Genomic DNA, 24,372 nt, shown 5'->3' with positions numbered 1-24,372 from the left:
CCCTTTAAATATATCACACTGTCGTCCTCTAATGGCCGATGTGGGGAAACTGCAGTCTCTGGTTGCTGACAGTTCTCGCGAGACTTGCTCAAATGTGATCGCGCGCTAACTGAGTGAGTTCAGCAGTTCTGAGGTAAACAGAGAAACTGCAATTTCGCTTTATTTAATTCGCTTCATACTCGACTTTGGTTCTATGGACTTGTTGGATATGTTAGACCAAACGGACTGTCGACATTTCAAGACTGAGTAAGAAAAATACGTTAGAATTTTGTTCTAATAACAACTTACTTATTCAATTGCTTCTCGTCAACGTGACCGTGAAGATGCCAAACAGATATGAAATGTTTGGGTTAACGTTAGATAATGTTAACATTAGTATTTCTAAACTGATTACGTTTCTTATTAACAGGTTAGCGTCACACTTAAAATAATTACCTCAGTCAAGTTTTTTGTAGTTAAGTGAGTACTGACGACGACCTCGGTTCACTGTATGTAACTCACAGTAAAAGATTGAGGTAAAGTTGGTTAAAAGTTTATATTTTCATAAAAGTATTATTTCAACATTTTTTGTTAGTAAATCACATTAGCAACATCGTTCACAGTCAGTTAAATAATGTTTTGAAGTCATAATTACATGAGGGTTCGCACCAAATATTCAAAGTACGTTGGCATAGTAAACCATATAACGTTAAGTTAGGGATCGTTACAATGAGTGAATGTGCGAATATAAAACCAACTTAACGTTAAGTTACCTCAATCAGTAAAAGAGCCTTCCCAAATAAAGAATTAATTATTATCTTTTTCTTTGTAACTTACATGGTTTATTTTATAATTTTGGCTGTGTTCAGGCAGAATGTATTATTGATGTAAAGGTGGTTGTATATTTGCACATTTGGACTTTCTCCTTTATAATATAATTTTAGAAAAGTTTTCTTTGGAAAAATTAAAGTACACTATTAAACCCAACTGTCAACTTTATCAAATAAAAAGAGTGTAACGTTCGTTAACTTAAAATTTACTGAAAGGTAAATCTACTCGTTTGAAAGGAGTTTTAAACTCAGTGTTGAAGGTAAAGAGTTACTTGAATACCTCTTTACTTTAATGGAGTAAGTACTCAGTTGGAGTTCTCTTCATTTACCAGGCTTTATTGTGCTCGTATTTCTTCATTTACTCAAATGGATTAGGTTCACAGTACTCATTATGATTAATTTTTGAACTCCAATTGTTTGTTGCAATCGATTTTCTCAAATGGTTTGAGCTACCTTAACTATTTGGGTTTTACAGTTTACTGAAATCATATTAGCAGCCAATGACTATCAAATTACAACATTGTTCACAGTCAAATAAATAGTGCTAATATTGTTTTGAAGTCATGTGATTTCAAGCTGAATATTCAAAGTACCATGGTAAACAATATAGGGAGCATGTAACAAGTTGTCACTGAACGAATATGCGAATATAAAACCAACTTTACCTTAATGACTATATTTTACTTTTTTGATCACTGTTATTTGTTTCTTTCATAAATCTATGGTAGGACTGGGCTTATAAACGATATATCGCATCGCGATACAATTTATGTCTATAACAATGAAAGGCTCTGCACTTTGCTACTCTATATTGATATAAGAGCCAGTCACGTAGCAGAAATGTGCATCAATGCAATGATATTAAGAATGTATCGAATTTTCAGCAACTGAAAATTTATGGGCTGAAAATATGTTATGTCATTTAATGAACACTAATTTTTGTGGCTTCAGTCATTGTTGGGGTACTCTTAAATCTGGAAACATTAACAACTTGTATTAAAATATTTAGCGTTATCGTTCAATAGGAAAAATAATTGTTGAGATTGTATTTTTACCATATCTCGCAGCCCTAATCTAATGGTACACTAGATAGGTGTGAAAATATTTCCCAGAAACATCCCCACATATCCCATTATTAAACAAATTTAATATTTAGTTCCACTGCCATTTGCAAGCAAAAAGGCATCCATCTTATTTAATAAATTTCCATATTGTTAAAATATGGAAGAGCTAACGTTTTTCTGTTTTCTGTTTCAAAAGGACTGCTAATTAAGTGAATTAAAACTATGTGATTACAGTTATGTGCGCGGGATTTTATGTACACTGAATTTTTTGTGTGTGAGTGTGAGTTGAGACAGCATAAAAACTAATGCATTAGAGCAAATAATGTATTTGATTATTGACTTTTCCATTTCTTTAATGAAAATAAAATCTTAGCTTTTATAAAATGAAAAATTGGAGTTGTTTTATTTTTGTTTAATAGATTTTATTGTATAATAACAACATGACATTATGTAGTCAAACGGTAAATTATAGGCTTAAAATCCCTAAAATTAATAAATATTTGAAACATCATGACTGATGCTAAATGCAGTATGCTGGTGAAAGTTTAAAAATAGATTAAAATATGGTAGTTTAAAGGTTTGTTTGTTTGCATAAACATTTTTGTCCACTGTGAATCATTGTGTAACTTTTTTGTGCACTAGAGCAAAAGATGCCCAAACTAGGGCCCCCAGGCCAAAGTGTGCCCATTGTAATCTTTGATTTGGCCCACCATCACATCTGAGAAAGGAGTATGTACATATGATGGCAGGGTTGGGGTCAGTGCTTTTAACAGAGATTGTTTTTAGTTTAAAATAGTCTTTTTTATTTGTTTTATTGGAAAAAAAGCCAACTAAAATTTACATATTTCATTTAAATGTTAATTGCAAATATGTAAATAAATACTTTGTAAAAATGTAAATACTGTCATTCGACAGATAGTGGACAATGCAGAAGACGTCTGTGAGCAAATCAAGGCAAAATCAGGTGCAGCTTCTCTAGTGTAACTCCATTCTGCAGAGAACTAGAGTACCCAAATAGAGCAATTTCTGGGTCGGGTGAAAAGGTAAAACCAAACATATCGGAAAACCATTTCAATATGTCACCAGAAATCATAATGTTTTGGACACCCCAAAAAAAGGTGGGTCAGGGAGCCTTCAACAGACTTACACCGGTCAAATGTAGGGGCAATGGTAGGAAAAATTCTGTGTAATTAAATTTTAAGTTGTGCAAATTATGTAATAATTAACTGATGCCTGGAATTAATAAAACAAGATCCAATTCTATTAAGACTTTCCTCCCATGTATCAATCTCAATCTCTATACCCAGTTGCTCTTCCCAAGCATTCTTCAAATGCATTGTGTAGAGTAGCTCAGTTCTTGAGAAAACTCATGTACAAAGTCTGAAATCAAATGTTTGGAATCAGGTGAGCCCAATAGTAGTCTGTAAAGCTTTCTTTACAAAGCAATGTTTTCAAGCTATATTTAAACATTATTAAATAAATTAGGACATGCCCATGTCAGCTATATTTACCTTCGGTCTGCGAGTCTCAATCTAGTTTGGTTTTTGGCCCTTTATAAGAAAAAGTTTGGTCACCCCTGCACTAGAGTTAGCACAATTCTGTCATAAAGTGGGCCGGATAAAACAAGATGATGGGACAAGCGAGCGATTTTCAATATTTTACATTTCTGTAAATATCATCAAGCTTGTACTTTGGAATGCAGCGACATGCAAAACTTGTTGCATGAGCTTGTGTTTCCGGTCTGCCGCATTTGCGTGCATATGAATGGAAGTCTATTTGGTGAAAAGTCCAGCTTTAAGGCCATCTAATGTGCTATTTTTACTTATATTGTTTAGATCGAACTTAAAACTGTAAGGATTAGTTAGTTTACATTTAGTCACTGCTGACTATTCTTTCAGGGCAAATGACTACTACCTCAATAACTTTCCTCAAAGACAAGTTTCAGGATGCTACAGTGAGGTAGAAAATCACTTTTTTAAATATATATATATACAAGTCAGAAGCTATTTCCTGGAAGAGATCTTGAAACATGTCTATGACATATTTGGTTAATTAATGAAGTGTCCTAATTCTTCTTCACAGGTGAACATTTTGGTTCTCAGTGAAATCACTACCAAGTCTGTCTCTATGAATCTGCGTCGCTCCACAATCCTCAAAGGCCGACAGCAAGAGCCTAAAAATGTGAAAGGCTCTGAGAGCATCTCTGTGCTGTTGAGTGACACCGACTCCAGCCAATCAGAGAGTATTGAAGAAATAATAGACCAAGTGTCTGTTATTCGTGAGATGAAGCGGCCAGTAAGAAAGTATAAAGCTGCTGCTTCAAGGCGAGCAGGTAAAAAGAGGCTTTCTGTTGTAGAATCACAGCAGGATACGGTTCAGAAGATCTCGCTGGCTGTTGGTGCTATGGCTGAGGACACTTTAGAGAAACTCAGGTTGATGTCAAACAAATGTGAGACCGAGTTGAGGCCTACAAGTCCTGTTCATTCACGAGAAGAACTTGTTGTATCGGATGATTCCAGTAGCGATCATACTGTAAATTCAGGCCCCAGCTCGCCCTCTCGGCCTGTTGATAATATAAGATGCAGAGAATGTGAGAGACTTTTCACCAAAGTCAGAAGATGGCCGAGCACTAATAAGAAAAGCAGAGATAAAAGTAAGAAATTAAACTTTATATTTAAATTCATATATAGATTTTATGTTTAATACAAAGTGCTTTTTTGTGTTAATGATTTTTTTGTTTGTTTATTAGATCCAGCATCTTTATCTTGTGATATGTGGGTTCTACTTAAAAAGCGTCATCCTCAGAGACGGCGTCATCGAGAGAAGGGGTATGTTTTTATAAACTGATGTCACATTGCAATAGGATAAATGCACAGTTAGAGTTTTCAGCCACTGATAAACTTTTAGTGAAAGGTTAATGGGACTGTTTTCAATTTTATAAAGTTTCTTTTGCAGCACCGATTAAGGCTGCACAATATATCGTTTCAGCATCGATATCGCTATGTAATCCAAGCAGACCATCCGACAAGCTAATTCAACTCAAAGTAGTGCTTTAAATGTCACTAAAATTCAGTACATAAATCTCAAAATTAAATAGAAAATGAGGCAAATAACTGAAAAAAACATTTTTGAGAAAAAAAAAAAAAACTTCACCCCTTTTACCAGGCTGGCTACGAGCTTGCCTTACTAAAGCCGCCTTTCCACTGCACACTACATTTGGACACGACTGTCGGAATACGCCCCCTTCTGGCAGCCGCACGGTATTTTCAGTGTTGTCGTGCACCACGAGAAGCTGATTCTCGCGGTGTCTGAAATATAGAACTGCAAAAGCAATAGTCTTTATTCTCTGTGCGTTTACATAGTTTAATGGATAAATGAATACTAGAAACTCATAGACCTCTAAAATATTGGAGGGAATGTGGAGACAACATTAAAAATCCATATTTTTATTACTTTCTTACTTACATTTATGAACATAAATGTTTTTTCTTTAATATAGACTTTTTATAATTCAAAAAATACCCAAATAAACTCCTATTTCTCATCTCGCGCGCACGGACCTGCTTGGACAACACTGGAATACATCATATCCGGTCGGCAGGTTGCATGTGGTCTAGTCGCAGGAGTTCCAATATTTCAACGGATCCACAACTCAATTCGGATCCGACTTTTCCGCATACAGAGATGATCGGAACTCAACGCAGCTCCCGGACTGCTCTCCATTGGAAATGAATGACTTCCGGTCTGTCGCTTGTCGTTTGTCTTGTGCAGTGGAAAGGCGGCTTAAGGGGTCTTTTCACAACAGAACCAAAAGAGTGGAGCTAGAACTGTTGCTGAATGTTGATTGCTTTAAAGAAAATCCTCACTTGTGCATGCAACAGACGGGGATTATGCTAATTGTGAATGCGTGTGCACATGCAGCCTGTTTATAAATAAATTTGGAATGCATTAGCATACACATCGAATCTGATGTTTACAAAGTGCTCATGAATCCATGAGAAGAGTTTTCTGGAGGTTTGTTTTATACACCAATTTATCATTTATTTGTAAATGTTTCACAAATATGGCCCAATGAGTATTTAGACCAAATTGAGAAGTCTAATATCTAAAAAGGAGAAACTGAAAGATAAACATAGAGCATTGTACATCAGTGTTTTAAAATATGTTTGCCATTTTTAACTAATTTAATATTGTTAAATGAGAAGGATGTGTAAATGAGCAACTTTTCTCTTTCTTCATTAGCACGCATCACCCAATGCACTTTCATGCATTATTAAAACTACACATACTGTAGGACCAGCTTAAAAGAATTCTCCTTTTCAAAGTGTAATCAGCCATGTTTTAATAAAAATATTTTTGCCATCTGTCAATTACTCTTTTTATAATTTTAATTTAATAATAATATAATAATATGCCTGGGTGTGAGCTGTGTGAATGTTGATCTTCAGGTTATTGTGGACCAGCTTAAGTCACATTAGGAAGATGTTAGCACAAGGCTCCGGTTTTTCAGCTGTCAGAACTCAGATGAAGTGCTCCAGACCTCATGTGTTTCTGCAGAGGTGAGTCAACAAGCCATTATCAAAAAAAAAAAAACTTTTTTTTTTTTTTTTTATGACTCAGAGTTGCAAGATTAACAGGGAATGAAATCACACTACATAAATGTTTTAGACAAATGGATCAATTTTAAGCAGTTTTTGGTATGTTCACACTGCAGGAACCGGCAATGATTTTAGGGTGCTTTCACACAATTAATTGAGAAAATGCAGTAAAATATGTAATGTTGTGAATTAATATTATTATTATTTTCATCATAATTACAATTCAAAATTATTAACGCTATATTGTATTTTAAAATGTCATTTTTTTAATAAAGCTGAATGTCTAAGCTTATATATTTGCATTTGGTGCACATTGTATTAATTAAGTGATCAAAAACCATATTATGATAATGCATCACATCATGATAAAACTTTTTTTTGTTTAGTAAAAAAAGACAAATAGCTGAGCACAATGTAACTTACATTTATATTATTCAATGAAAGACGTCAACTACTCCAGTAATAAGCATACAGTGATAATTAAATTCTTTTTCTGTACTCATGTTTAGGATTTTGCGTCGCTGCAAGTATCTGACCTCCATTCAGTCCGACCTGTCCATTACCAGAGCAAAGCCACGACATCGGAAGAGGCCGCGAGTGGTTTTTCCACCCATTGCCGGCTGGAACTCCTCTGTAAAAAGAAGGCCTTCAGTGAACAACACCTTTCTCCAGCAGCTCTCTCCATTCAACCTCAGTGTCAGAGAAACACAGGAGGATGAACTCTATGCAGAAGAAAAGCTTTTAAAATCAAACCAAAAGAACTCCAGCAATCAGAAGAGCGCTAATGCCAAGGGCAAAATGAAGGAGCTGGAAGTGTCTGATGGTGTAGACGTAACACGCCGGGTGCTGAAGTTTGATGAACAATTGCAAACCGGGGAGCAGAGGAAAAGCCCACGGCAGCAGCATGAGCATGGAGAGATTCATGAAGCCCAGATTGAGCTGCAGGAAGAGTCGTCTGAGGATTCCGATTGGTTCAGGACGCCCACAGATCTGTTCAGTGTGAAACCCAAGATTAAACAGGGGAATCAAAAGAAAATCTCTGACCCAAAACCTAATGTGCAGAAACCGAACTTCATGTCCTTGTTGGCAACAATGTTGAAGAATCAGAACCAGATTATAAGGGAGTCCTGCAAATGAGTCTGCAGAGAAGCTTTGTAAGTAGTTTTGTTAGTTATTTTGTGATTGAAGAAACGTGCATCGCTGCTGCCGAGTTTTTGTTCATTTTATAAATGGATAGATCTGTAAGTTCTGATATTTATTGTGTTGTTCTTTTATTTGTACTCGAACATCGGCTCTTTGCTTGAGTAAATAAATCCTGCATTAACACATCTCTTTGTCTGCGCGCTTGACTCCACAGAGGATTGAACTGCAGTCGCTGTTACAACCACAGAGCGGAGCTGTTTCCAAATAATTTCATTTCTGTAGTCTCGTTTTAGTTTTCAGAAACATTCTTATAACAAATGACTTCTTTATATATATAAAGTTTGTATTTAATAGTTTTCTATGACAGAAATTTGGGTATACTAGTTTTTGCACTTTTATCGTAAGTTATTTTGTTAGATAAGCTCCAGATCTGGCTTCAGTACTGACTAATATAACATATATGCACAAATATAATATTGTATAGCTTCCTATTAAAAAAATATCAGTTTAAAAGACAGGTTTGTGAGGGGTGTACTTATAACCCAATAAATCCAAGGGACTCGAAGCATGTGGAAATATATTAAAAAGCCTTGAAATAGCCACTTAGGGCTTTCTAAAACAATTTCCACATTTTTCGAATGCCTTAGAATTACTTTTGCTGATTAATTGAATTTAAGTGATTCAATTTTGTTCACTATAATGGACAAATGTTAATTAATCAATTTTTATGATCAACCAAAGAAATCCACTAAAATACCATCAAGTATACCGAAAAGTCTTGTCAGGTATATTCTAAACAATAATCAGTTGATTATTTATTAAGAGATCACTAACCCAAAATACTAATGAATTATTGATAATCACTGATTAATAATTATAATTTTAAACATGGCCACTATCTTTTAACCTATTGGGATTTTCCCGTTTGTCAGCAAGTTTTTCAGCAAGTGTCAGAAATGTTTAGTTTATTTTTTGCAAAATATCTTGCACTGAACAATATATATATATATATATATATATATATATATATATATATATATATATATATATATATATATATATATATATATATATAATTTATTTATTTATTTATTTTAAATAATGTCATCGTACAAACTTATTATTTTACATGGCCATGATCGCAATCATTTTTGGTTATGCAATATAGGAAATCGTCCATAAAAAAAAAAAAAGAAACAATAGCAACATTTTAGCTGATTGGGCAACATCTTTATCTCTATTGGTGTCAGTGTCAGTATGGTTTAGAAAAACACTATAGACAAATAAACACTATATTTACCTTATTAATTTGTTCAGCATACATTCCGATCCCAATGTCTAATTATTCAATAGTTAAAATGACTATAATTAAATATTCTTAAGAATAAAATATGTCTTCTATTATGCGGAGAGTGTATTTGCATTCTAGCATTATATAATGAGTGCATAAAATGGTCTTGTGATAAAAAGACAATAATATAATTTATCGCAATATATTTTGGTGCAATATATCCTACAACAAAAAATAGAAATCGTGACAGGCCTTTTTTTTTTTTTTTTAAATGTCTGGTAATTTTACTTGTTATACATTTATGCAAGTCACCTATAGAATGTGTTTGGCAGAACAATGATTGAATATTTTATTGTTACCTTTTTCATTCTTGGTGTTTTTGGATATAATTTGTTATTTTTCATATAGTGCAATAGCTATTAATGCTTATTTTCTTTTCTGTTTTCTAAACCTCCATTTAGTGGTCATTGCTTTTTATTACCAGGACTTGCAGGTGTATATACAAAAGCATTTTGTTTATTTTACCAATATAAAGTCACCTAGAATAGAAGATGAATGGCAATTAAAACACGATTCAAACTTCTGCTACAAATGGAATATGAGACTTTACATAACTCCAGAATTATTTCACAAATTTAATCCAAACATTCCTGATCAATGCGTAAAATGCAATAAAGAGATAGGAACTCTATATCATTGTTTATGTGTCCTTTGGTTGAACATTTTTTGGAGAAAATTCAAAACGTTTTTTATAAAGTATTAAAACAGGATATACTCAAATGTCCAAAACCATGTATTCTTAATATTTTTCCAATTACAAGCACTTTTACTAGTTCGGAAAATAAACTGTTAACTTTCTGTTTATTACATGCAAAGCTTATAATAGCTTGTTTTTGGAAAAGTACAGAAAGCCCACATTTTGCACAATGTTTGCAAGAATTGTATTATTGTTTGGTTTTAGAAAAATTTACTTGTATAGTCAAGAGAAAACCTGAAACGTTTTTCAAAATTTGGGATCCCTTTGTAGGTTTCCTGAAGGAATCTTTTCTCTGTATAACTATTGATATACCGTTGTTGTTATATGATGTACCTCAATATTGTATATGCAAATACAGTTGAAGTCAGAATTATTACATCCCCCCCCCCCCGAATATTTTTTTTTAATTTTTTTTTTAAAGATTTCTCAAATGATGTTAAACAGAGCAAGGAAAATTTCACAGTATGTCTGATAATATTTATATTTATATTATTTAGTATTTCTTATTTGTTTTATTTCGGCTAGAATAAAAGCAGTTTTTAATTTTTTAAACAGCATTTTAAGGACGAAATTATTAGCCCCTTCAATTTATATTTTGACTGTCTACAGAACAAACCATCGTTATATATTTTTTGTTTTATATCATTTTTTGTTTTATATTTGTTTTATAGGTGAAGTTTTTTTTCCCTCTCCGCTGTCGCCACTGCCTCGCATGGTTCAGGATTGGTAGAGCTACGCATCGATGAATTGGCTCTTCAGTGTTTGAACTCTCAGTAATGATTAAATCACACTGAACTGAGCTAAACTGAACTGAACTTAAACACTAAAACCTGAACCACACTATTCCAGTTACTATGACCATTTATGTGAAGGTGCTTTGACCCAATCTACATTGTAAAAGCGCTATACAAATAAAGCTGAATTGAATTGAATATTTTATTTATTATTATTTATATTTTTATTATTATTATTTTATATGTTTGATTTTGATTTCTGTTGTACATATTAAAAGCTACTAAAAATAATAAAGACAGTGTTAAAAAAATAGGCACCTAGAAAAATTTTATTTTTCCCCCCATTATTATTATTATTATTATTATTATTATTATCATTATTATTATTAAATATAATACTCAGAATAAACAAGTTTCATATCTAATGTATTAAAGGTTTTATTCCTGCAGTCTCTTAACAGAAAACAAACTCTGCCCACAAGGCAAATTCACCTTCTGTTTTACGAACCAACAAAGTGTTTCTTTACACTTGCTGGGTTCATACAGTTTTACATACACATAAAAATCTGTAAAGTGTGATGATGTGTGCAGTTATTGGTGCTGATGTTGAGGGGTTGGGCTCAGTGACTCCTCTGTCACAACCTAAAAGCGCACTGATCCATCACACAACATCAGTTTAGCAAAGAGAGAGCGAGGATGCAGCAAAGCTGGACTTTCACCCAGGGGACTGCTTAGAGAGCAGTTTTATTATTTGTTTTTCTTTCGGATAGACAATCACATCCACACATAATCGCGTTAGGATATGTGAGTGTTGCAGAGAAAAGGCGCGCAGCCCAGATGAGCAGAGCTAAGAGGATTTAATGCAGCTGGACACGAGCCACGCTGAGTAAAGAAGAAGATTATATTGTTTTAATCAAATGCAAAGAAGTTTTCATTGCCGGTCACTTTGAGTTCGGACTGTCCGGGAGCGATGTTCGTCATCACTGGGTTTCAGTCTCACTCTTTGCGCACTGTAAGGATGTTCAAAGCACAGAAATGCATGGCTCCAACTCTTCTGTAGAAGGGTGAGTAATAAAATTAATTACTTTAATAAAAGTAATAATAATAATAAACATAGTTTGCTGTTGGTTTAGTGATTCATTTGGTAAGACTGTAAAAATGTCCTGATTTTTACAACATGTTACTGTAATTTTTCACAGTAAATTATATTAGTATCATGTTACAGGATTTAACTGTAAAAATTCACAGTAATGGTGTTGTATTCATAATTTTATTGTGAAATTAAGGCAGGTTGCAGGATTACAGCAAATTAAAAGGAATATATCTTTTGCATGTCAGTTATAGGAATCCAAACTCTATTTCATTCAACAAAGATATTAACACAAATGAACTTTTATGCCAGTATGCCAGTTTATGCCAGTCACTTTTTTTAATATTTAGAAATAACAATGTCATTGCAACTCCAATCTTCGAAAATAACTTGAAAGAAAATCATCCTGTTTTAAAACGACATGAATGTCATTGTAATTGTTAATTTTTGGGTGCATTGAACCTTAGTTTTATAAGGTTAACATGGAAATATGAAATCATTTTTAAATGAAAATAACTTTGTGCTTAGCCAAAAACATAATAAACTGGAACAAAAGTAATTGATTCATAAAACCAAACACTGTTAAACACCCAAAATGATTTCAAAGTCAGGGTAAATGTCAGAATGAATAGCTGAGGAAAGCCTGCTTCACAGTAAAATATAGGTAATTCTACAAGATTATACTGTGAAATCATAGTAATGGACTTGACTATCTACTGTGAAGTAACACTATATGTCACAGTAATTTAATGTAACAAAATCACAATAAACTACTGTGAACTACCTCACAGTAATTTGCTGTAAATTTACATATAGTATTTCACTGTGAAAGTAATGCAATTATTAGCCAGTAATTTACTCTGAATTTAAGGTACTTTTTCTACAATGTGCAGATCTCTTATTATCATTATCATTTAGCTCTGTACACTTGAAATTGTGTGCTGTAACGGATGTCAGGCTGAATTTAAAACTTTAAACAACATGATTGTATTTTAAAAACATGTTTTAGTACCTAATTATTATTGTCTTTGGTTTGTTATTTGTAAGATGTGTTATTCACAACACAGCGTTAAAATAATAATAATAAAACTAATCAGTCATTCGTTTTCTCTTCGGCTTAGTCCCTTTTTTAATCAGGGGTCGCCACAGCGGAATGAACCGTCAACTTATCCAGATTATGTTTTACACAGCAGATGCCTTTCAAGTAGTGGTGATCACCCATGCAGTCTGACATGCACACTCAAACACTACAGCCAATTTAGTTTATTCAGTTCATTTATTTATTCAGCATGTCTTTGTACTGTGGGGGAAACCGGAGCACCCGAGGAAACTCACACAAACACGGGAAGAACATGCAAACTCCACACAGAAATGCCAACTGACCCAGCCAACAATCGAATTAGCGATCTTGCTGTGAGGCGACAGCGCTAACCACTGAGCCATCATGTCGCCCGCATTACAATCAAATCAAGTACAATCAAATATAAGTCATTAAATACAAACATTATTAATCTGCAATTTTATAGCACATAGGTGATGTCTACATGTTTAATGAAGTGTATTAAGTGTTTGTGTTGTCCTTGAAGTCCTCAACGGTTGGCAACTTTTTATATAGCTACCAAAACGAATGCTTCATTTTACACATTCATGCAGTTTTTCAGTGAAACTCAAGTATGAAGAATATCTAATGTTATTTGTTGTTTACTTTTATGTTGATTTCATGTAAGTATGACAGATTTTTGTGTTTTTAGGCATACTGATACCAGACCAAGCCACAAGTGGACCTGATCTTTACTAACCCTGTGAGCTGGACTTACAAAATACATGAAGATGTGCCAGTGCTACTCTGCCCTGCTAATGCTCTGCTTACACATGGTATGAATGTTAATTCAATTATTTTAGCTAAATTGAATGTATGTTACTGTTGCAGTGTTTATTTTGATGGTTTCACAATAAATGTATTGGCAAAAATAAAATAAAAAACGAAACAAAAAATGTGCTTAATTTTTTTATAAAGTATAAATAAATATGTCTAAAAATAAATAAGTAATAATATAAAAAATATTTAATTGATTTATATTTAAATATATTTAATTTGTGGGTGTATGCAGTGCTCTGCATAATTAAGTACACCCCGTTTTGAAAAATAATATTTCCATTTCTTAGTGAATATTGGCAATGTATTTTGGTGCATTTTAACAAAACAGATTTATTAAATAATATTTTAGTCACCAAACATAAATAGAAATTGAAAGATAATACAATTAAATTCAAGCAAAATATTGCAAAAAAAAAAAAAAATTACAACCTACAAAAATTTTAACACATTTTTTTTTTTTTTTTTTGCTTCTCTTGATTTTTCCTCTTTAAAGTGTAATTTATTAATTTTCTATAACGTAGAAATTTGGGTGTACTACTTTTTGGAAAGTTATTTTTTTTAGATAAGCTCCAGAGGCTTCAGTACTGACTAATCTAATGTATATGCACAAATATAATTTTGTATAGGTTTTTATAACAAATATAAATTTAAAAGATAGATTTGTGAGGGGTGTTCTTATTTATGCTGAGCACTTTTTATTTTTTTTAGGCATATTTATAATCATTTAAAAAAAATTATCAAAGTTTTAGTTTTAGACGATTTCAGAAAGCAATATTTGCTGGAATAACCCTGTTTTTCAGATTAAAATGTTTTTCTTTCTGACCAAATTGTAATTTACTGGGAAAAAAAGCTAACATTTTATTTTATATTTTGTAACAAAATGTAATCAGACATTTTAAAGAATAAATACAAAAATTAACATGTTAGCTTTTTTAGTTTTTTTTTTAACAATTTCCTCAATATTACACCCAGCTAAGGAAAAAAAATGGATATGAAATAAAATATTGAATTGCTTTGTATGTCATTGAATTACATATAAGGCAAAATGATTAGGATTCAAATATTCAAATATGCCACAGCTTTTTGTCTCCTTTCCTCAATAAATTTTCTGATAATCCAGTTTCTGCAGGGCCTCTTAATCCATCAATTTGACTTATTTCTCAAAGGAGAACGAAACGCTTGTGATTGTTATTATTTCCAAAGATTAATCTGAATGCATATAAACTGTCTTCACCCAATGCCAATGCAGATTTTAATTTGAAGCTTTAAAGCCCAGAAACTACTTTAAGATGAAATGACAATCTGTGACCTTTCTCAAGAGACTTTTCTTTTCATGTCCATCACTAAGCCCGATTTTTTTTTTAGCTTTTTATTTGTTTTTTTAAATAAAATCAATTTATTATCATTCTTGAACTTAAATTAAACATATTTACATTAGATCAAGTCCCTGATGTCATAAGTTTGAAAGTAAAAAATAAATTGTGTATATTTTTAAACAAATTTGTGCTTGTTTATTTTTTTAACTTTATTTATTTATTTATTTGGTTATTTATACATTTATAAGATATTTAACAAAAACAGCACAATACCAATAAAAAGAAAAAAAAGTACAGAATAATTTAAATACAATATACAGTATTGAGATGTTAGTAACTTAACTAATATCAACATCACTGACACTATTAAATAATACAGCTATGTAAAGTGCTGTCGATTTTTCCCTTTAAATTTATCAAATTATAATTTGTGATCTCCCTCAGTTATTGAACTTTTTAGCTGACAAGGGAAAACGTCAAAAACATATACACACTAGATCTGAAACTGTTTCTGTTCACTGTTGTGCTTAACAGTAGTGCAATACAATATTGAAAATTCAGGATTGAATAATAAATATTGAAAAAATATTGAGAATTCAAGATGTTTCAGCAAGCAGGTCGACTCACACACATAAAACACTATTGTAAAGCACGCTAAATGCCATATGTGCATTGATTAAAACGTTATACTGTATGTTTTATATGTGAAATAAACGCAGAAAAATGTTTTTTTTAGGCTATAATTAACTATCTATCTCCAACAAGTAGGCTATTATGCAAAGAATATCAAATTTTATTATTTTTTTAAATACTATAATGTCCATAGCGGCTCTGGTGCATTAAATAATAATTAATAAAGATATTAAGATTTTTTAAATCACAAAATATTGAAAATGGCATCGAATGTTGATATTTTTTCAAGGGATCATCTCGAAGTTGAACATTCCAGCATCGTGAACACTTTAGTGACAGTTATTGTAAAGATTATTATCTTCATTTAAAGCAATATGGATGATTCTATTGCATGTACAGTTGACATTTTCAAAAAGTTAAGGAATAAAGCTCTTTGAAAACAGCAAACATAAATGATTAAATGTTTTACTTTTACTGTTTTTTTTTTTATATTTTTTGTCAACTCTGTTATGGATGAATTTAATAATGTGTAGAAATAACAATGAATTATAGCAAGAACATTTTTTATGGGTAGTTACCAAATTGTAGTTGAATTGACCGTAACAATGCTATATATATATATATATATATATATATATATATATATATATATATATATATATGATGTCAGAATTATTAGCCTCCCTTTTTTTTCCTTTTTTTTTTTTTATTATTTCCCAGATGATGTTTAACAGAGCAAGGAAATTTTCACAGTATGTCTGATAATATTTTTTCTTCTGGAAAAAGTCTTATTTGTTTTATTTTGGCTAGAATAAAAGCAGTTTTTAATTTTTTAAAAACCATTTTAAGGACAAAATAATAACCCCCTTTAAGCTATATTTTTTCCTGATTGTCTACAGAACAAACCACTGTTATATAATAACTTGCCAAATGACCCTAACCTGCATAGTTACTCTAATTAACCTAGTTAGGCCTTTAAATGTCTCTTTAAGCTGTATAGAAGTGTTTTGAAAAACATCTAGTCAAATATTATTTACTGTCATCATGGCAAAGATAAAATAAATCAGTTATTATAAATAAGTTATTAAAACTATTATGTTTAGAAGTGTGTTGAAAAAAAAACTCTCCTTTAAACAGAAATTGGGGGAAAAAATAAACAGGGGGGTTAATAATTCTGACTTCAACTGGAATGTGTCTTGGCCCACCCTAAAGTTCCAAGCTGGAGCCCGGCCTGTTTTCCTATACATCGTTTCTAACCTGCAGATCGTCTCTGCATTCTTATAGAGGATGTCTGTAGTTCACGATTGAATCATGAATTTGCACAATATTGATAAGAAATTGTATGTGTTAATGCGCAAGTTTTAGTTCTCATTCATCAGAACTGCTTTGAATTGTGGCGTCTAAATATCTGCCCTCCTTGAGTTCTTTATCTCTGAAAATAAATGGGAAATGCTGGAGAAAGCGGAAAAAGATCGGGGAGATGGAGACTAAACAGCCTTTTGGGACATATACACTCTTTCATTCCATCAAAATATCCCTTTGAAAGTATATGCGAGTGTCTTTTGAGCCTTTTCTGAAAGATGGAGAGATAGAGAAGAAGAGTAGGGCAGCTCCTCCCTTATCTCACTCCTTTGCGCTGTTTTCTGTTCATTCATTTTTCACCAAGCCTACATTGCAAAACAAAGGATTCACACTGATAGGCTGGAGAACTGATATGGAACTTTAGATTCAAACCGTTAGTAGTCGCATGGTTTTTTTTAAGCATCCAGTTTTGCTGGGTTTGTTTGAGGGTGTCGCTGTTTTAGATTTGAGGTTTGTAGCGTTTATGGTGTCAGTAATAATCTCACGTTGCAGTGAAGGGTTTCATACTCTGGAGATGTTACATCCTGTTTGCATCATTTAAAACAAGTCTGTCTAATGCAGCTTTCAGTTTCTCATTCCCTATTTATGTGCTATTATTTATGTAGCGATGCACCTCCTTTGATTTCTTCTACAGTACATTCTACTGTAGCTGTAATCTTAGTCATGTCGTACTGTAGTACACTATTCATGTAGAGTTTTGCGATCTGAGTGTAAATGTACGCAGCAGTTTATGGTATTTCTTAGTATTTCTACTTAATTGAATTGAATTCATCTTCATTTCTATAGCGCTTTTACAATGTAGATTGTGTCAAGGCAGCTTAACATAGAAGTTCTAGTAAAGTGAAACTATCAATCCAGTTTTCAGAGGTGACGTTCAGTTCAGTTCAGCGTGGTTTAATTTTCACCGCTGAAAGTCCAAACACTGAAGAGCAAATCCATCGATAAGCAGCTCCACAAGTCCTAACCAAGCAAGCCGGTGGCGAGTGTTATGATTTTAAAAATGGGTCAGTCAAAGGAGAGTAACATTCATAAGCAAACACACAATATCAACAAGTGAGGGACAAAATACCACGACTAACTAAATATTTACTTACTAAATTTTTTATTTACAAAGGTAGTGATAATAATAAGTGCAAAAATATGTATATAAAAAGAACAATAAATATTTACAAGAATATATTGGATATTACAGACAACAAATGGGACGCAAAATGTTTGAACAGATAGATGGGAGAGTTGGAGAGATGAGACTTGCTGGATAAGTTGGCGGTTCATTCCACTGTGGCGACCCCGGATTAATAAAGGCACTAAGCCAACAAGAAAATGAATGAATGAATGAATGCTGGGGAAATACAGGACAGAACACATCCGGGGTTAAATTAACCCAAGTAATTGGGTTATTATTTTTAACCCCATAAATGGGTTGTTTTTTTCTACCTAATAATTGTTTATTTTTATTTAAATAATAGCTTATTTTGATCCAAAAAATACCTGCAAAAGATGACCTGGCAATTGTTTTGTTTTGACTCTGCGTCACTGAAGTACGGTGGGGGTGTGCAGCTTTGATTACAGGTGTACAAAAGGTGCTAGTAAGACATTTTAAAATTCAGAAAGGTCTGACTAAGGGCTGCTATGAGCATAAATCTCATTTTAATCATTTGAAAACGCAAGGAATCTGCGTTTATGTTACACTATTTTCATTGCATTTAAACAAATTAGTAATTAATATGTGGAATCCCAGTCAGCCCCTGCTATGAGTTGATTTGACCCAAAGAGCTGGCTTGAAACTACTCAAGACTCTGAAAATAACCCCCAAAAATTACCCAAATGCCTCAACCCAATATTTGGGTAGAAAGAATAACCCCATGATTTTTAGAGTGTATGTCGCGCAACATTTTTACCTGTCCCACTCTCCAACTTCAGATGCGCGTATCACTGATGGTAGACAAATGGAGAACAGACAAATAACAACGGACATATAACAAATTGTAACACTGAAAACGGATAGAAATTTCACTGACACACAACACAACACAGAAATTCAAGTGTCCCGGGGCCTCGCGAGTAGCATCCTGTCACCACTTTTAGCCTACGCCACGATGGCAGCAGCTGGATTGGAGACCGTGTGGTGACGTTAGGGTATAGCCAATCGGAGCCACTGTATGAGTGGAAGAGAGAGAAAGAGACAGAGAGAGACAGACCAGCGGGAAAAAAAAATCACAATAATTACTCAACACAGGAATGTAACAGCGAGGAACAAACTTCACCAATTGACAAAAGTGTAAAAAACCTTGAGAGAATCCAGGCTCAGAGGGGCATGACCATTTCCCCTCTGGCCAAACTTCTTGTGCAGAGCAGCAGTCTAGGTGCTGGAGGCTGGAGAACTCTAGATGTTGTAATCTGTAAAGTCATGATAAAAGCAAAGTGCACGTTTGAGATTTGGATTTTTGAAGACCTTATTAAATGACACATTTTTAGATGCTTGAGGTGTTATTTCATGTCCTCAGATTTATACATTGGCAAATTCCTGGTTGAGAACCTGAGGGGTTCTATTCTATAATCTATTATTGTACAAAATTGTAAGGACTCTAAACACTTTAATCACTAATGTCTGTTAGAATCCCATTATAAGGGAAATTAATTGATTTCACACTATAGGACATCAAAAGAAAGTTGTTTTTTTTTTTTTTTTTTTTAATGGGTTTTAAATCTTTTAGGTTCCACAGACTTGGGACCCCTCATGGGACCCCACCCTAAAATTAAAAATTGATTGTGCAAACACAGTTTAAGTCAGAATTATTAGCCCCGTGAATTATTAGCCCCCCCTGTTTATTTTTTACCCTCAATTTCTGTTTAACAGATTTTTCTTTTCTAAAACACATTTCTAGACATAATAGTTTTAATAACTCATTTATAATAACTGATTTATTTTATCTTTGCCTTGATGACTAAATAATATTTGACTAGATATTTTTCAAGGCACTTCTATACAGCGTAAAGTGACATTTAAAAGATTAACTAGGTTAATAAGGTTATCTAGGCAGGTTAGGGTACTTCATTCTATAACAGTGGTTTGTTCTGTAGACTATCAAAGAATATTACTTAAAGGGGCTAATAACTTTGACCTTAAAACGGGTTTTAAAGTATTAAAAACTGCTTTTATTCCAGGTGAAATAAAACAAATAAGACTTTCTCCAGAAGAAAAAAATATTATCAGACATTCTGTGAAAATTTCCTTGCTCTGTTAAACATCATTTGGGAAATATTTTAAAAAGGTGAGAAAATCAAAAAAGCTTAAGCTTAAAAAAAAACAGCTTAATAATAAGAATAAGACATTTTAGCAGGAAATAATAAGTGTTATTTTTATTTAGTAACAATGGTTTTTTTTTTAGCTTTTTCTTCATTTGGTAAAAATCTGCTGTATTTGTTCATCTAATTTGTTTGCTTATTTAATTTTTGCTATCGATTTTTAATTAACTTTTTTTTTATTTAAATTTGTTTAGTTTGTTAGTATTGTAATATTTGTAATTAGTATTTTTTATTGTTTATGCTTTTTAATAATTAAAAATCTGCTTAGTAAAAATAAGAAAATTTAAGAAGAAATAATAAATGTTTTTTTTATTTAATAATAATAATAGTTTTTTTTCCAGCTTTTTCTCCATTTGGTGAAAATCTGATGGTTCTTAATACATTTAATAGTTTAAAAAAGTTATATTATGGAGAAAGGCTGTGTTTTTGGGAAATAATTAATTATTTTTTCCCTGCTCATGATAGTACTGTATTTGTTCAGCTACTTTGTGTGCTTATTTAATTTTTCCTATTGATTTTTAATTAAATTTGTAAATTGTTTATTCTAATTATGGATTTTTAAGAAATGTTTCAGAAATTACTTCACTATTATGATTTTTTAATTAGTTTTTTTTTAAATTGATTTTATAAATAATTTTTTAACAAAAACATTTTCTGCTTAATTTTAGTTTTATTCATGTTGCTATTATTTATGGAGTGATGCACCTCATGTGATTTCTTCTACAGTACATTCTACTGTAGCTGTCATCTTAGTCATGTCGTACAATAGTACATTATTCATGTAGAGTTTTGCAAGTGTAAATGTGCCGAGCTGTTAATGGTATTCCTTAATATTTAAAAACGAAAGTTTGCTAAATCTTTAAAGTTATAATAAAAAAACAACTTTTATTCTTAGTACATGTTTGAGTTTTGGACTTTTTTAGAAACCCCAAAAATAGTTTTTAACTATCTAATGTAAATTAAATAAGCAAACAAATTAGCTGAAGAAATGCAGTACTATCATGAGTAGGTCACTACTGAAATTTTCTAATCAGTATTTTTTATTGTTATAATTAATTATTTTTTAATAAAAACATTTTTTCGCTTAATAATTGTAGTAAGAAAGAAATAAGTGTTTTTTTTAATTTATTTAATAAGTAATAATATTTTTATTCAGTTTTTGTTTTTCATTTGGTAAAAATCTGATGGCTCCTTCATTACATTTGATAATAATAAAAGTTTGCATTATGGAAAAGACTTTCCTCAGGCTGACCAACAAAAATCTTTCTTTTTGTCCACTGTATTGGATGGGATCTCTGTTATTCTCAAAATCCACATCAGCATCCTCCAGCTCTTGCGTTAACAGTGCTCTCTGTGGTTTTGTCTTTGAAGGTGACATGTGGAGCGAAGCTCGGAGCTGCTGTGGCTCCTCTGGGTTGGGCAGAAAATGATAAAGAGGGAAGTGTTTCTCCTTACGCCTCTCGTTCTGAGATTCTCAAATCCCTGCGGCTTTTCTCCCACACGTCCCAATCTAACAGCCCAAACCATGAAACAGCTCCGGACCCTGGGGCACTGGATCTGTGGGCTTGGTTATCCAACCACACCGATAGCGAGGGAACCCTCTCGAGGGCCAAACGTCGTCCCTATGTGAAAACCGGCAAGTTTAAGAAGATGTTCGGCTGGGGCGACTTCCATTCCAACATCAAAACCGTCAAGCTCAACCTTCTCATTACTGGGAAAATTGTCGACCACGGCAACGGGACCTTCAGTGTCTATTTCCGTCACAATTCCACCGGTCTAGGGAACGTGTCTGTTAGTCTGGTCCCTCCTTCCAAGGCTGTCGATTTTGAGATCACTCAACAGGAGACCATCGAGGTGCCCAAAGACAGTAAGGCGTTCAACTGTCGAGTGGAATACGAGAAGACGGACCGAAGCAAGAGGACGTCCGTTTGCAGCGACTTCCCTAACAGGGTTTGCTTTCAGGAGCAAACCCAAAGTCATGTGTCCTGGCTGTGCTCCAAGCCCTTCAAGGTGATCTGCATCTACATTGACTTCTTCAGTGCAGACTATAAGCTGGTACAGAAGGTCTGTCCAGACTACAACTACCACAGTGACACTCCATACACCTCAGTGGGATAGCATATAGCCTGCTTTGGGTTTGTGGAGGTATGTGAGGTGCCGTTTCATTGTTACAGCCTCTCTGTCTTGTAGTTTGCTCGTCCTGTTCATAAAGGATGGGATAAATGGAAGAAAGGTCAGATGAGGAATCACTCTTTCCAAACATACATGACCTGTCCTTCTTTAGGGAGGTTGAGGTTGCACTTTATCTTACAGTTCTGTTTCACAAGAAATAGCTCACCCCAAAAATGTATTCATTTCTTATTTTATTCATTTATTATTTGTCTCCTATTAAACACAAAATAGGATATTTTGAAGAATGCTGGTAGGTGGCATGCATTGACTTCCATAGTCATTTTTTTTTCTTCTATGGAAGTTGATGGGTGCCAGCAACCAACATTCTTCCAAATATCTTTGTTTTATGTGTTCAACTAAAAAAGAAATCCATTAAACCTAAAAAAAAAAAAAAAGCATAATTTTTGGGTGAACTTTAATCTCTTTAACCCTTAATCTAACCTTACCTTATATTGTTAACTTGTATAACTCAGTACCTTCTTACTTGAGTACACTGTTAGTACACCTACCCTAAAATAAAGTGCAACCACAGTTGGTAAGAGGAATAGTTCACCCAAGAAAGAAGAAATGTATTAATCGTTTTACAAACTATATCAAAAAAGACGCTGAAATTCTTTTATTCATTTTGTTTTTGGCTTAGTCCCTTTATTAATCTGGGGTCGCCACAGCGGAATGAACCGGCAACTTATCCAGCACATGTTTTACACAGCAACACTTTATACATTTCTACGCCTTTGATGATAGACTTCTTTTGCGAACAAAATTTTGACAATGTGAAGACACTGTAATTTATTTCATTTTTGGGTGAACTAATCTATGTTGATTCTCTGAAGGCTGATTAGTGTCACACTGTAGAAAAATCTGTTATTTTACTTTTTTTTGTTGTTTTTTTTTTAAGCAAAAAAAGCATTAAATTACAGAAATTTACTGTACAATAATGGACATTAAATCACACAAACTTCCTTAAATTTAAAATTCCTGTGAATTTTTGTCATTTAACGGTAATTATTTTGCTGTAAATTTTTGTAATGTAACATCCGTTATTTTACAGTAAATTTATGCAATTTAAAACTCGTTGTTTTATGGTCAATTTCTGTAATATAACATCTGTTTTTTTAAAGTACATTTCTGTTATGTAAAGGCCGTTATTTTACGGTAAAATTCTGTCATTTAATGGTCGTTATTTTACAGTAAATTTCTGTAATGCAATGGTCATTATTTTATGGTAATTAGCGGCCATTATTTTACGGGAAACTTCTGTAATGTAACATCTGTTATTTTATGGTCAGGGTGTTATTTTGCGATTAATTTCTTTAATGTAACGGGTGTTATTTTATGGTAGATTTCTGTAATTTAACGGCTGTTGTTTTGCTGTAAATTTTTGTAATGTAATGGCCGTTATTTCAGGGCAAGTTCTCTCATTTAACGGGTGTTATTTTACGGTAAATTTCTGTAATGTACATTTCTGTCATTTAACATCTGTTTTTTTTTAATGGTAAATTTCTGTAATGTAACGGCAGTCATTTTACAGTACATTTCTGTCATTTAACGGCTGTTATTTTATGGTAAATTTCTGTAATGTAACTCCGTTATTTTACAGTAAATTTCTGTAATTTAATGGCTGTTATTTTACTTTAAATTGTTGTAATTTAACAGCCGTAATTTTGTTTTTTGTTTTTTTTTTCTGGCACACCAGCTGCTGGAAAAACTTTTTTTTTTTTTTTTTTTTTTACAGTGTAGTTAACTTGAACAAAGCCAAACACGTCTACAGTTTCCACTGTGACCCTTTCTCAGTGACACTTGTGTGATGTCATCAGTGTTAAGTTTTCAAAAATCCCGGAAAAAAACGTAACAAACCACAATAACCAGGGATTCAATAACAGAAAAAATGAAAATAATAATCATCTTGTATTGCAGTTGTTTGTGACGCTCTCCTTTTCATGCCAGCGTGTTTTTGTTTTACAGAAATGGTGTCAGTAACTAAGATTGATGTTGAAGCCATAATGTGCTCCACTGTGTCCTCAGTTCTTTTGTATTTTGTTTTGGTTATTAAAAAAAAAAAGATGAGATTTGAGTTTCCAGAATGCTCCCTTGTGTTTTCTCTCATTGACTACAAAGAGTGTCAGCAGATTTGTGGCTTCACAACTTTAGAAATCCTCTCCCAGATGCTGTGAACAAAGACAAACTGTGCTTCAGACAAACAAAGTCAAATCTG

The 24,372-nt window shown here is 32.8% G+C and overlaps 2 protein-coding genes across 10 annotated transcripts; both read left to right on the top strand.

The window, feature by feature from the left end:
- Nucleotides 1-33: 33 nt before the first annotated feature.
- Nucleotides 34-7,799, top strand: si:ch211-227n13.3. 9 transcript variants are annotated; one of them, XM_073916944.1, is made up of 8 exons: nt 34-246; nt 2,516-2,602; nt 2,789-2,837; nt 3,772-3,832; nt 3,956-4,526; nt 4,623-4,701; nt 6,322-6,432; nt 6,981-7,799. In XM_073916944.1, exons 5-8 carry the CDS (start codon nt 4,001-4,003, stop codon nt 7,606-7,608), a joined length of 1,344 nt encoding a protein of 447 aa, XP_073773045.1. In that variant the 5' UTR covers nt 34-246; nt 2,516-2,602; nt 2,789-2,837; nt 3,772-3,832; nt 3,956-4,000; the 3' UTR covers nt 7,609-7,799. The 9 variants fall into 9 exon arrangements, with proteins under 9 accessions (XP_073773045.1, XP_073773046.1, XP_073773043.1 ...); XM_073916945.1 differs by having other exon boundaries at nt 2,789-2,916; XM_073916942.1 differs by having other exon boundaries at nt 2,516-2,629.
- A 3,267-nt stretch (nt 7,800-11,066) lies between these two features.
- On the top strand, nt 11,067-22,352 carry nxph2b (neurexophilin 2b). Its single transcript, NM_001326406.1, has 3 exons — nt 11,067-11,460; nt 13,238-13,361; nt 21,357-22,352. The coding sequence occupies exons 2-3, from the start codon at nt 13,311-13,313 to the stop codon at nt 22,101-22,103; spliced, it is 798 nt and encodes a 265-aa protein (NP_001313335.1). The 5' UTR covers nt 11,067-11,460; nt 13,238-13,310; the 3' UTR covers nt 22,104-22,352.
- The last annotated feature ends 2,020 nt before the right edge of the window (nt 22,353-24,372 follow it).

Source organism: Danio rerio, chromosome 11, assembly GCF_049306965.1.
Source record: "Danio rerio strain Tuebingen ecotype United States chromosome 11, GRCz12tu, whole genome shotgun sequence".
NCBI lineage: Eukaryota > Metazoa > Chordata > Actinopteri > Cypriniformes > Danionidae > Danio > Danio rerio.
This window is presented reverse-complemented; position numbering and strand designations above follow the sequence as displayed.

Excerpts from the sequence above, each read along its gene's own strand:
- si:ch211-227n13.3 (XM_005169393.5), top strand. The coding sequence starts at position 194 with ATGGACTTGTTGGATATGTTAGACCAAACGGACTGTCGACATTTCAAG. Across the intron at positions 247-3,771 it reads TGTCGACATTTCAAGACTGA|GGCAAATGACTACTACCTCA; the intron begins GTAAGAAAAATA and ends CTATTCTTTCAG. Across the intron at positions 3,833-3,955 it reads TTTCAGGATGCTACAGTGAG|GTGAACATTTTGGTTCTCAG; the intron begins GTAGAAAATCAC and ends TCTTCTTCACAG.
- nxph2b (NM_001326406.1), top strand. The coding sequence starts at position 13,311 with ATGAAGATGTGCCAGTGCTACTCTGCCCTGCTAATGCTCTGCTTACAC. Across the intron at positions 13,362-21,356 it reads TAATGCTCTGCTTACACATG|GTGACATGTGGAGCGAAGCT; the intron begins GTATGAATGTTA and ends TTGTCTTTGAAG.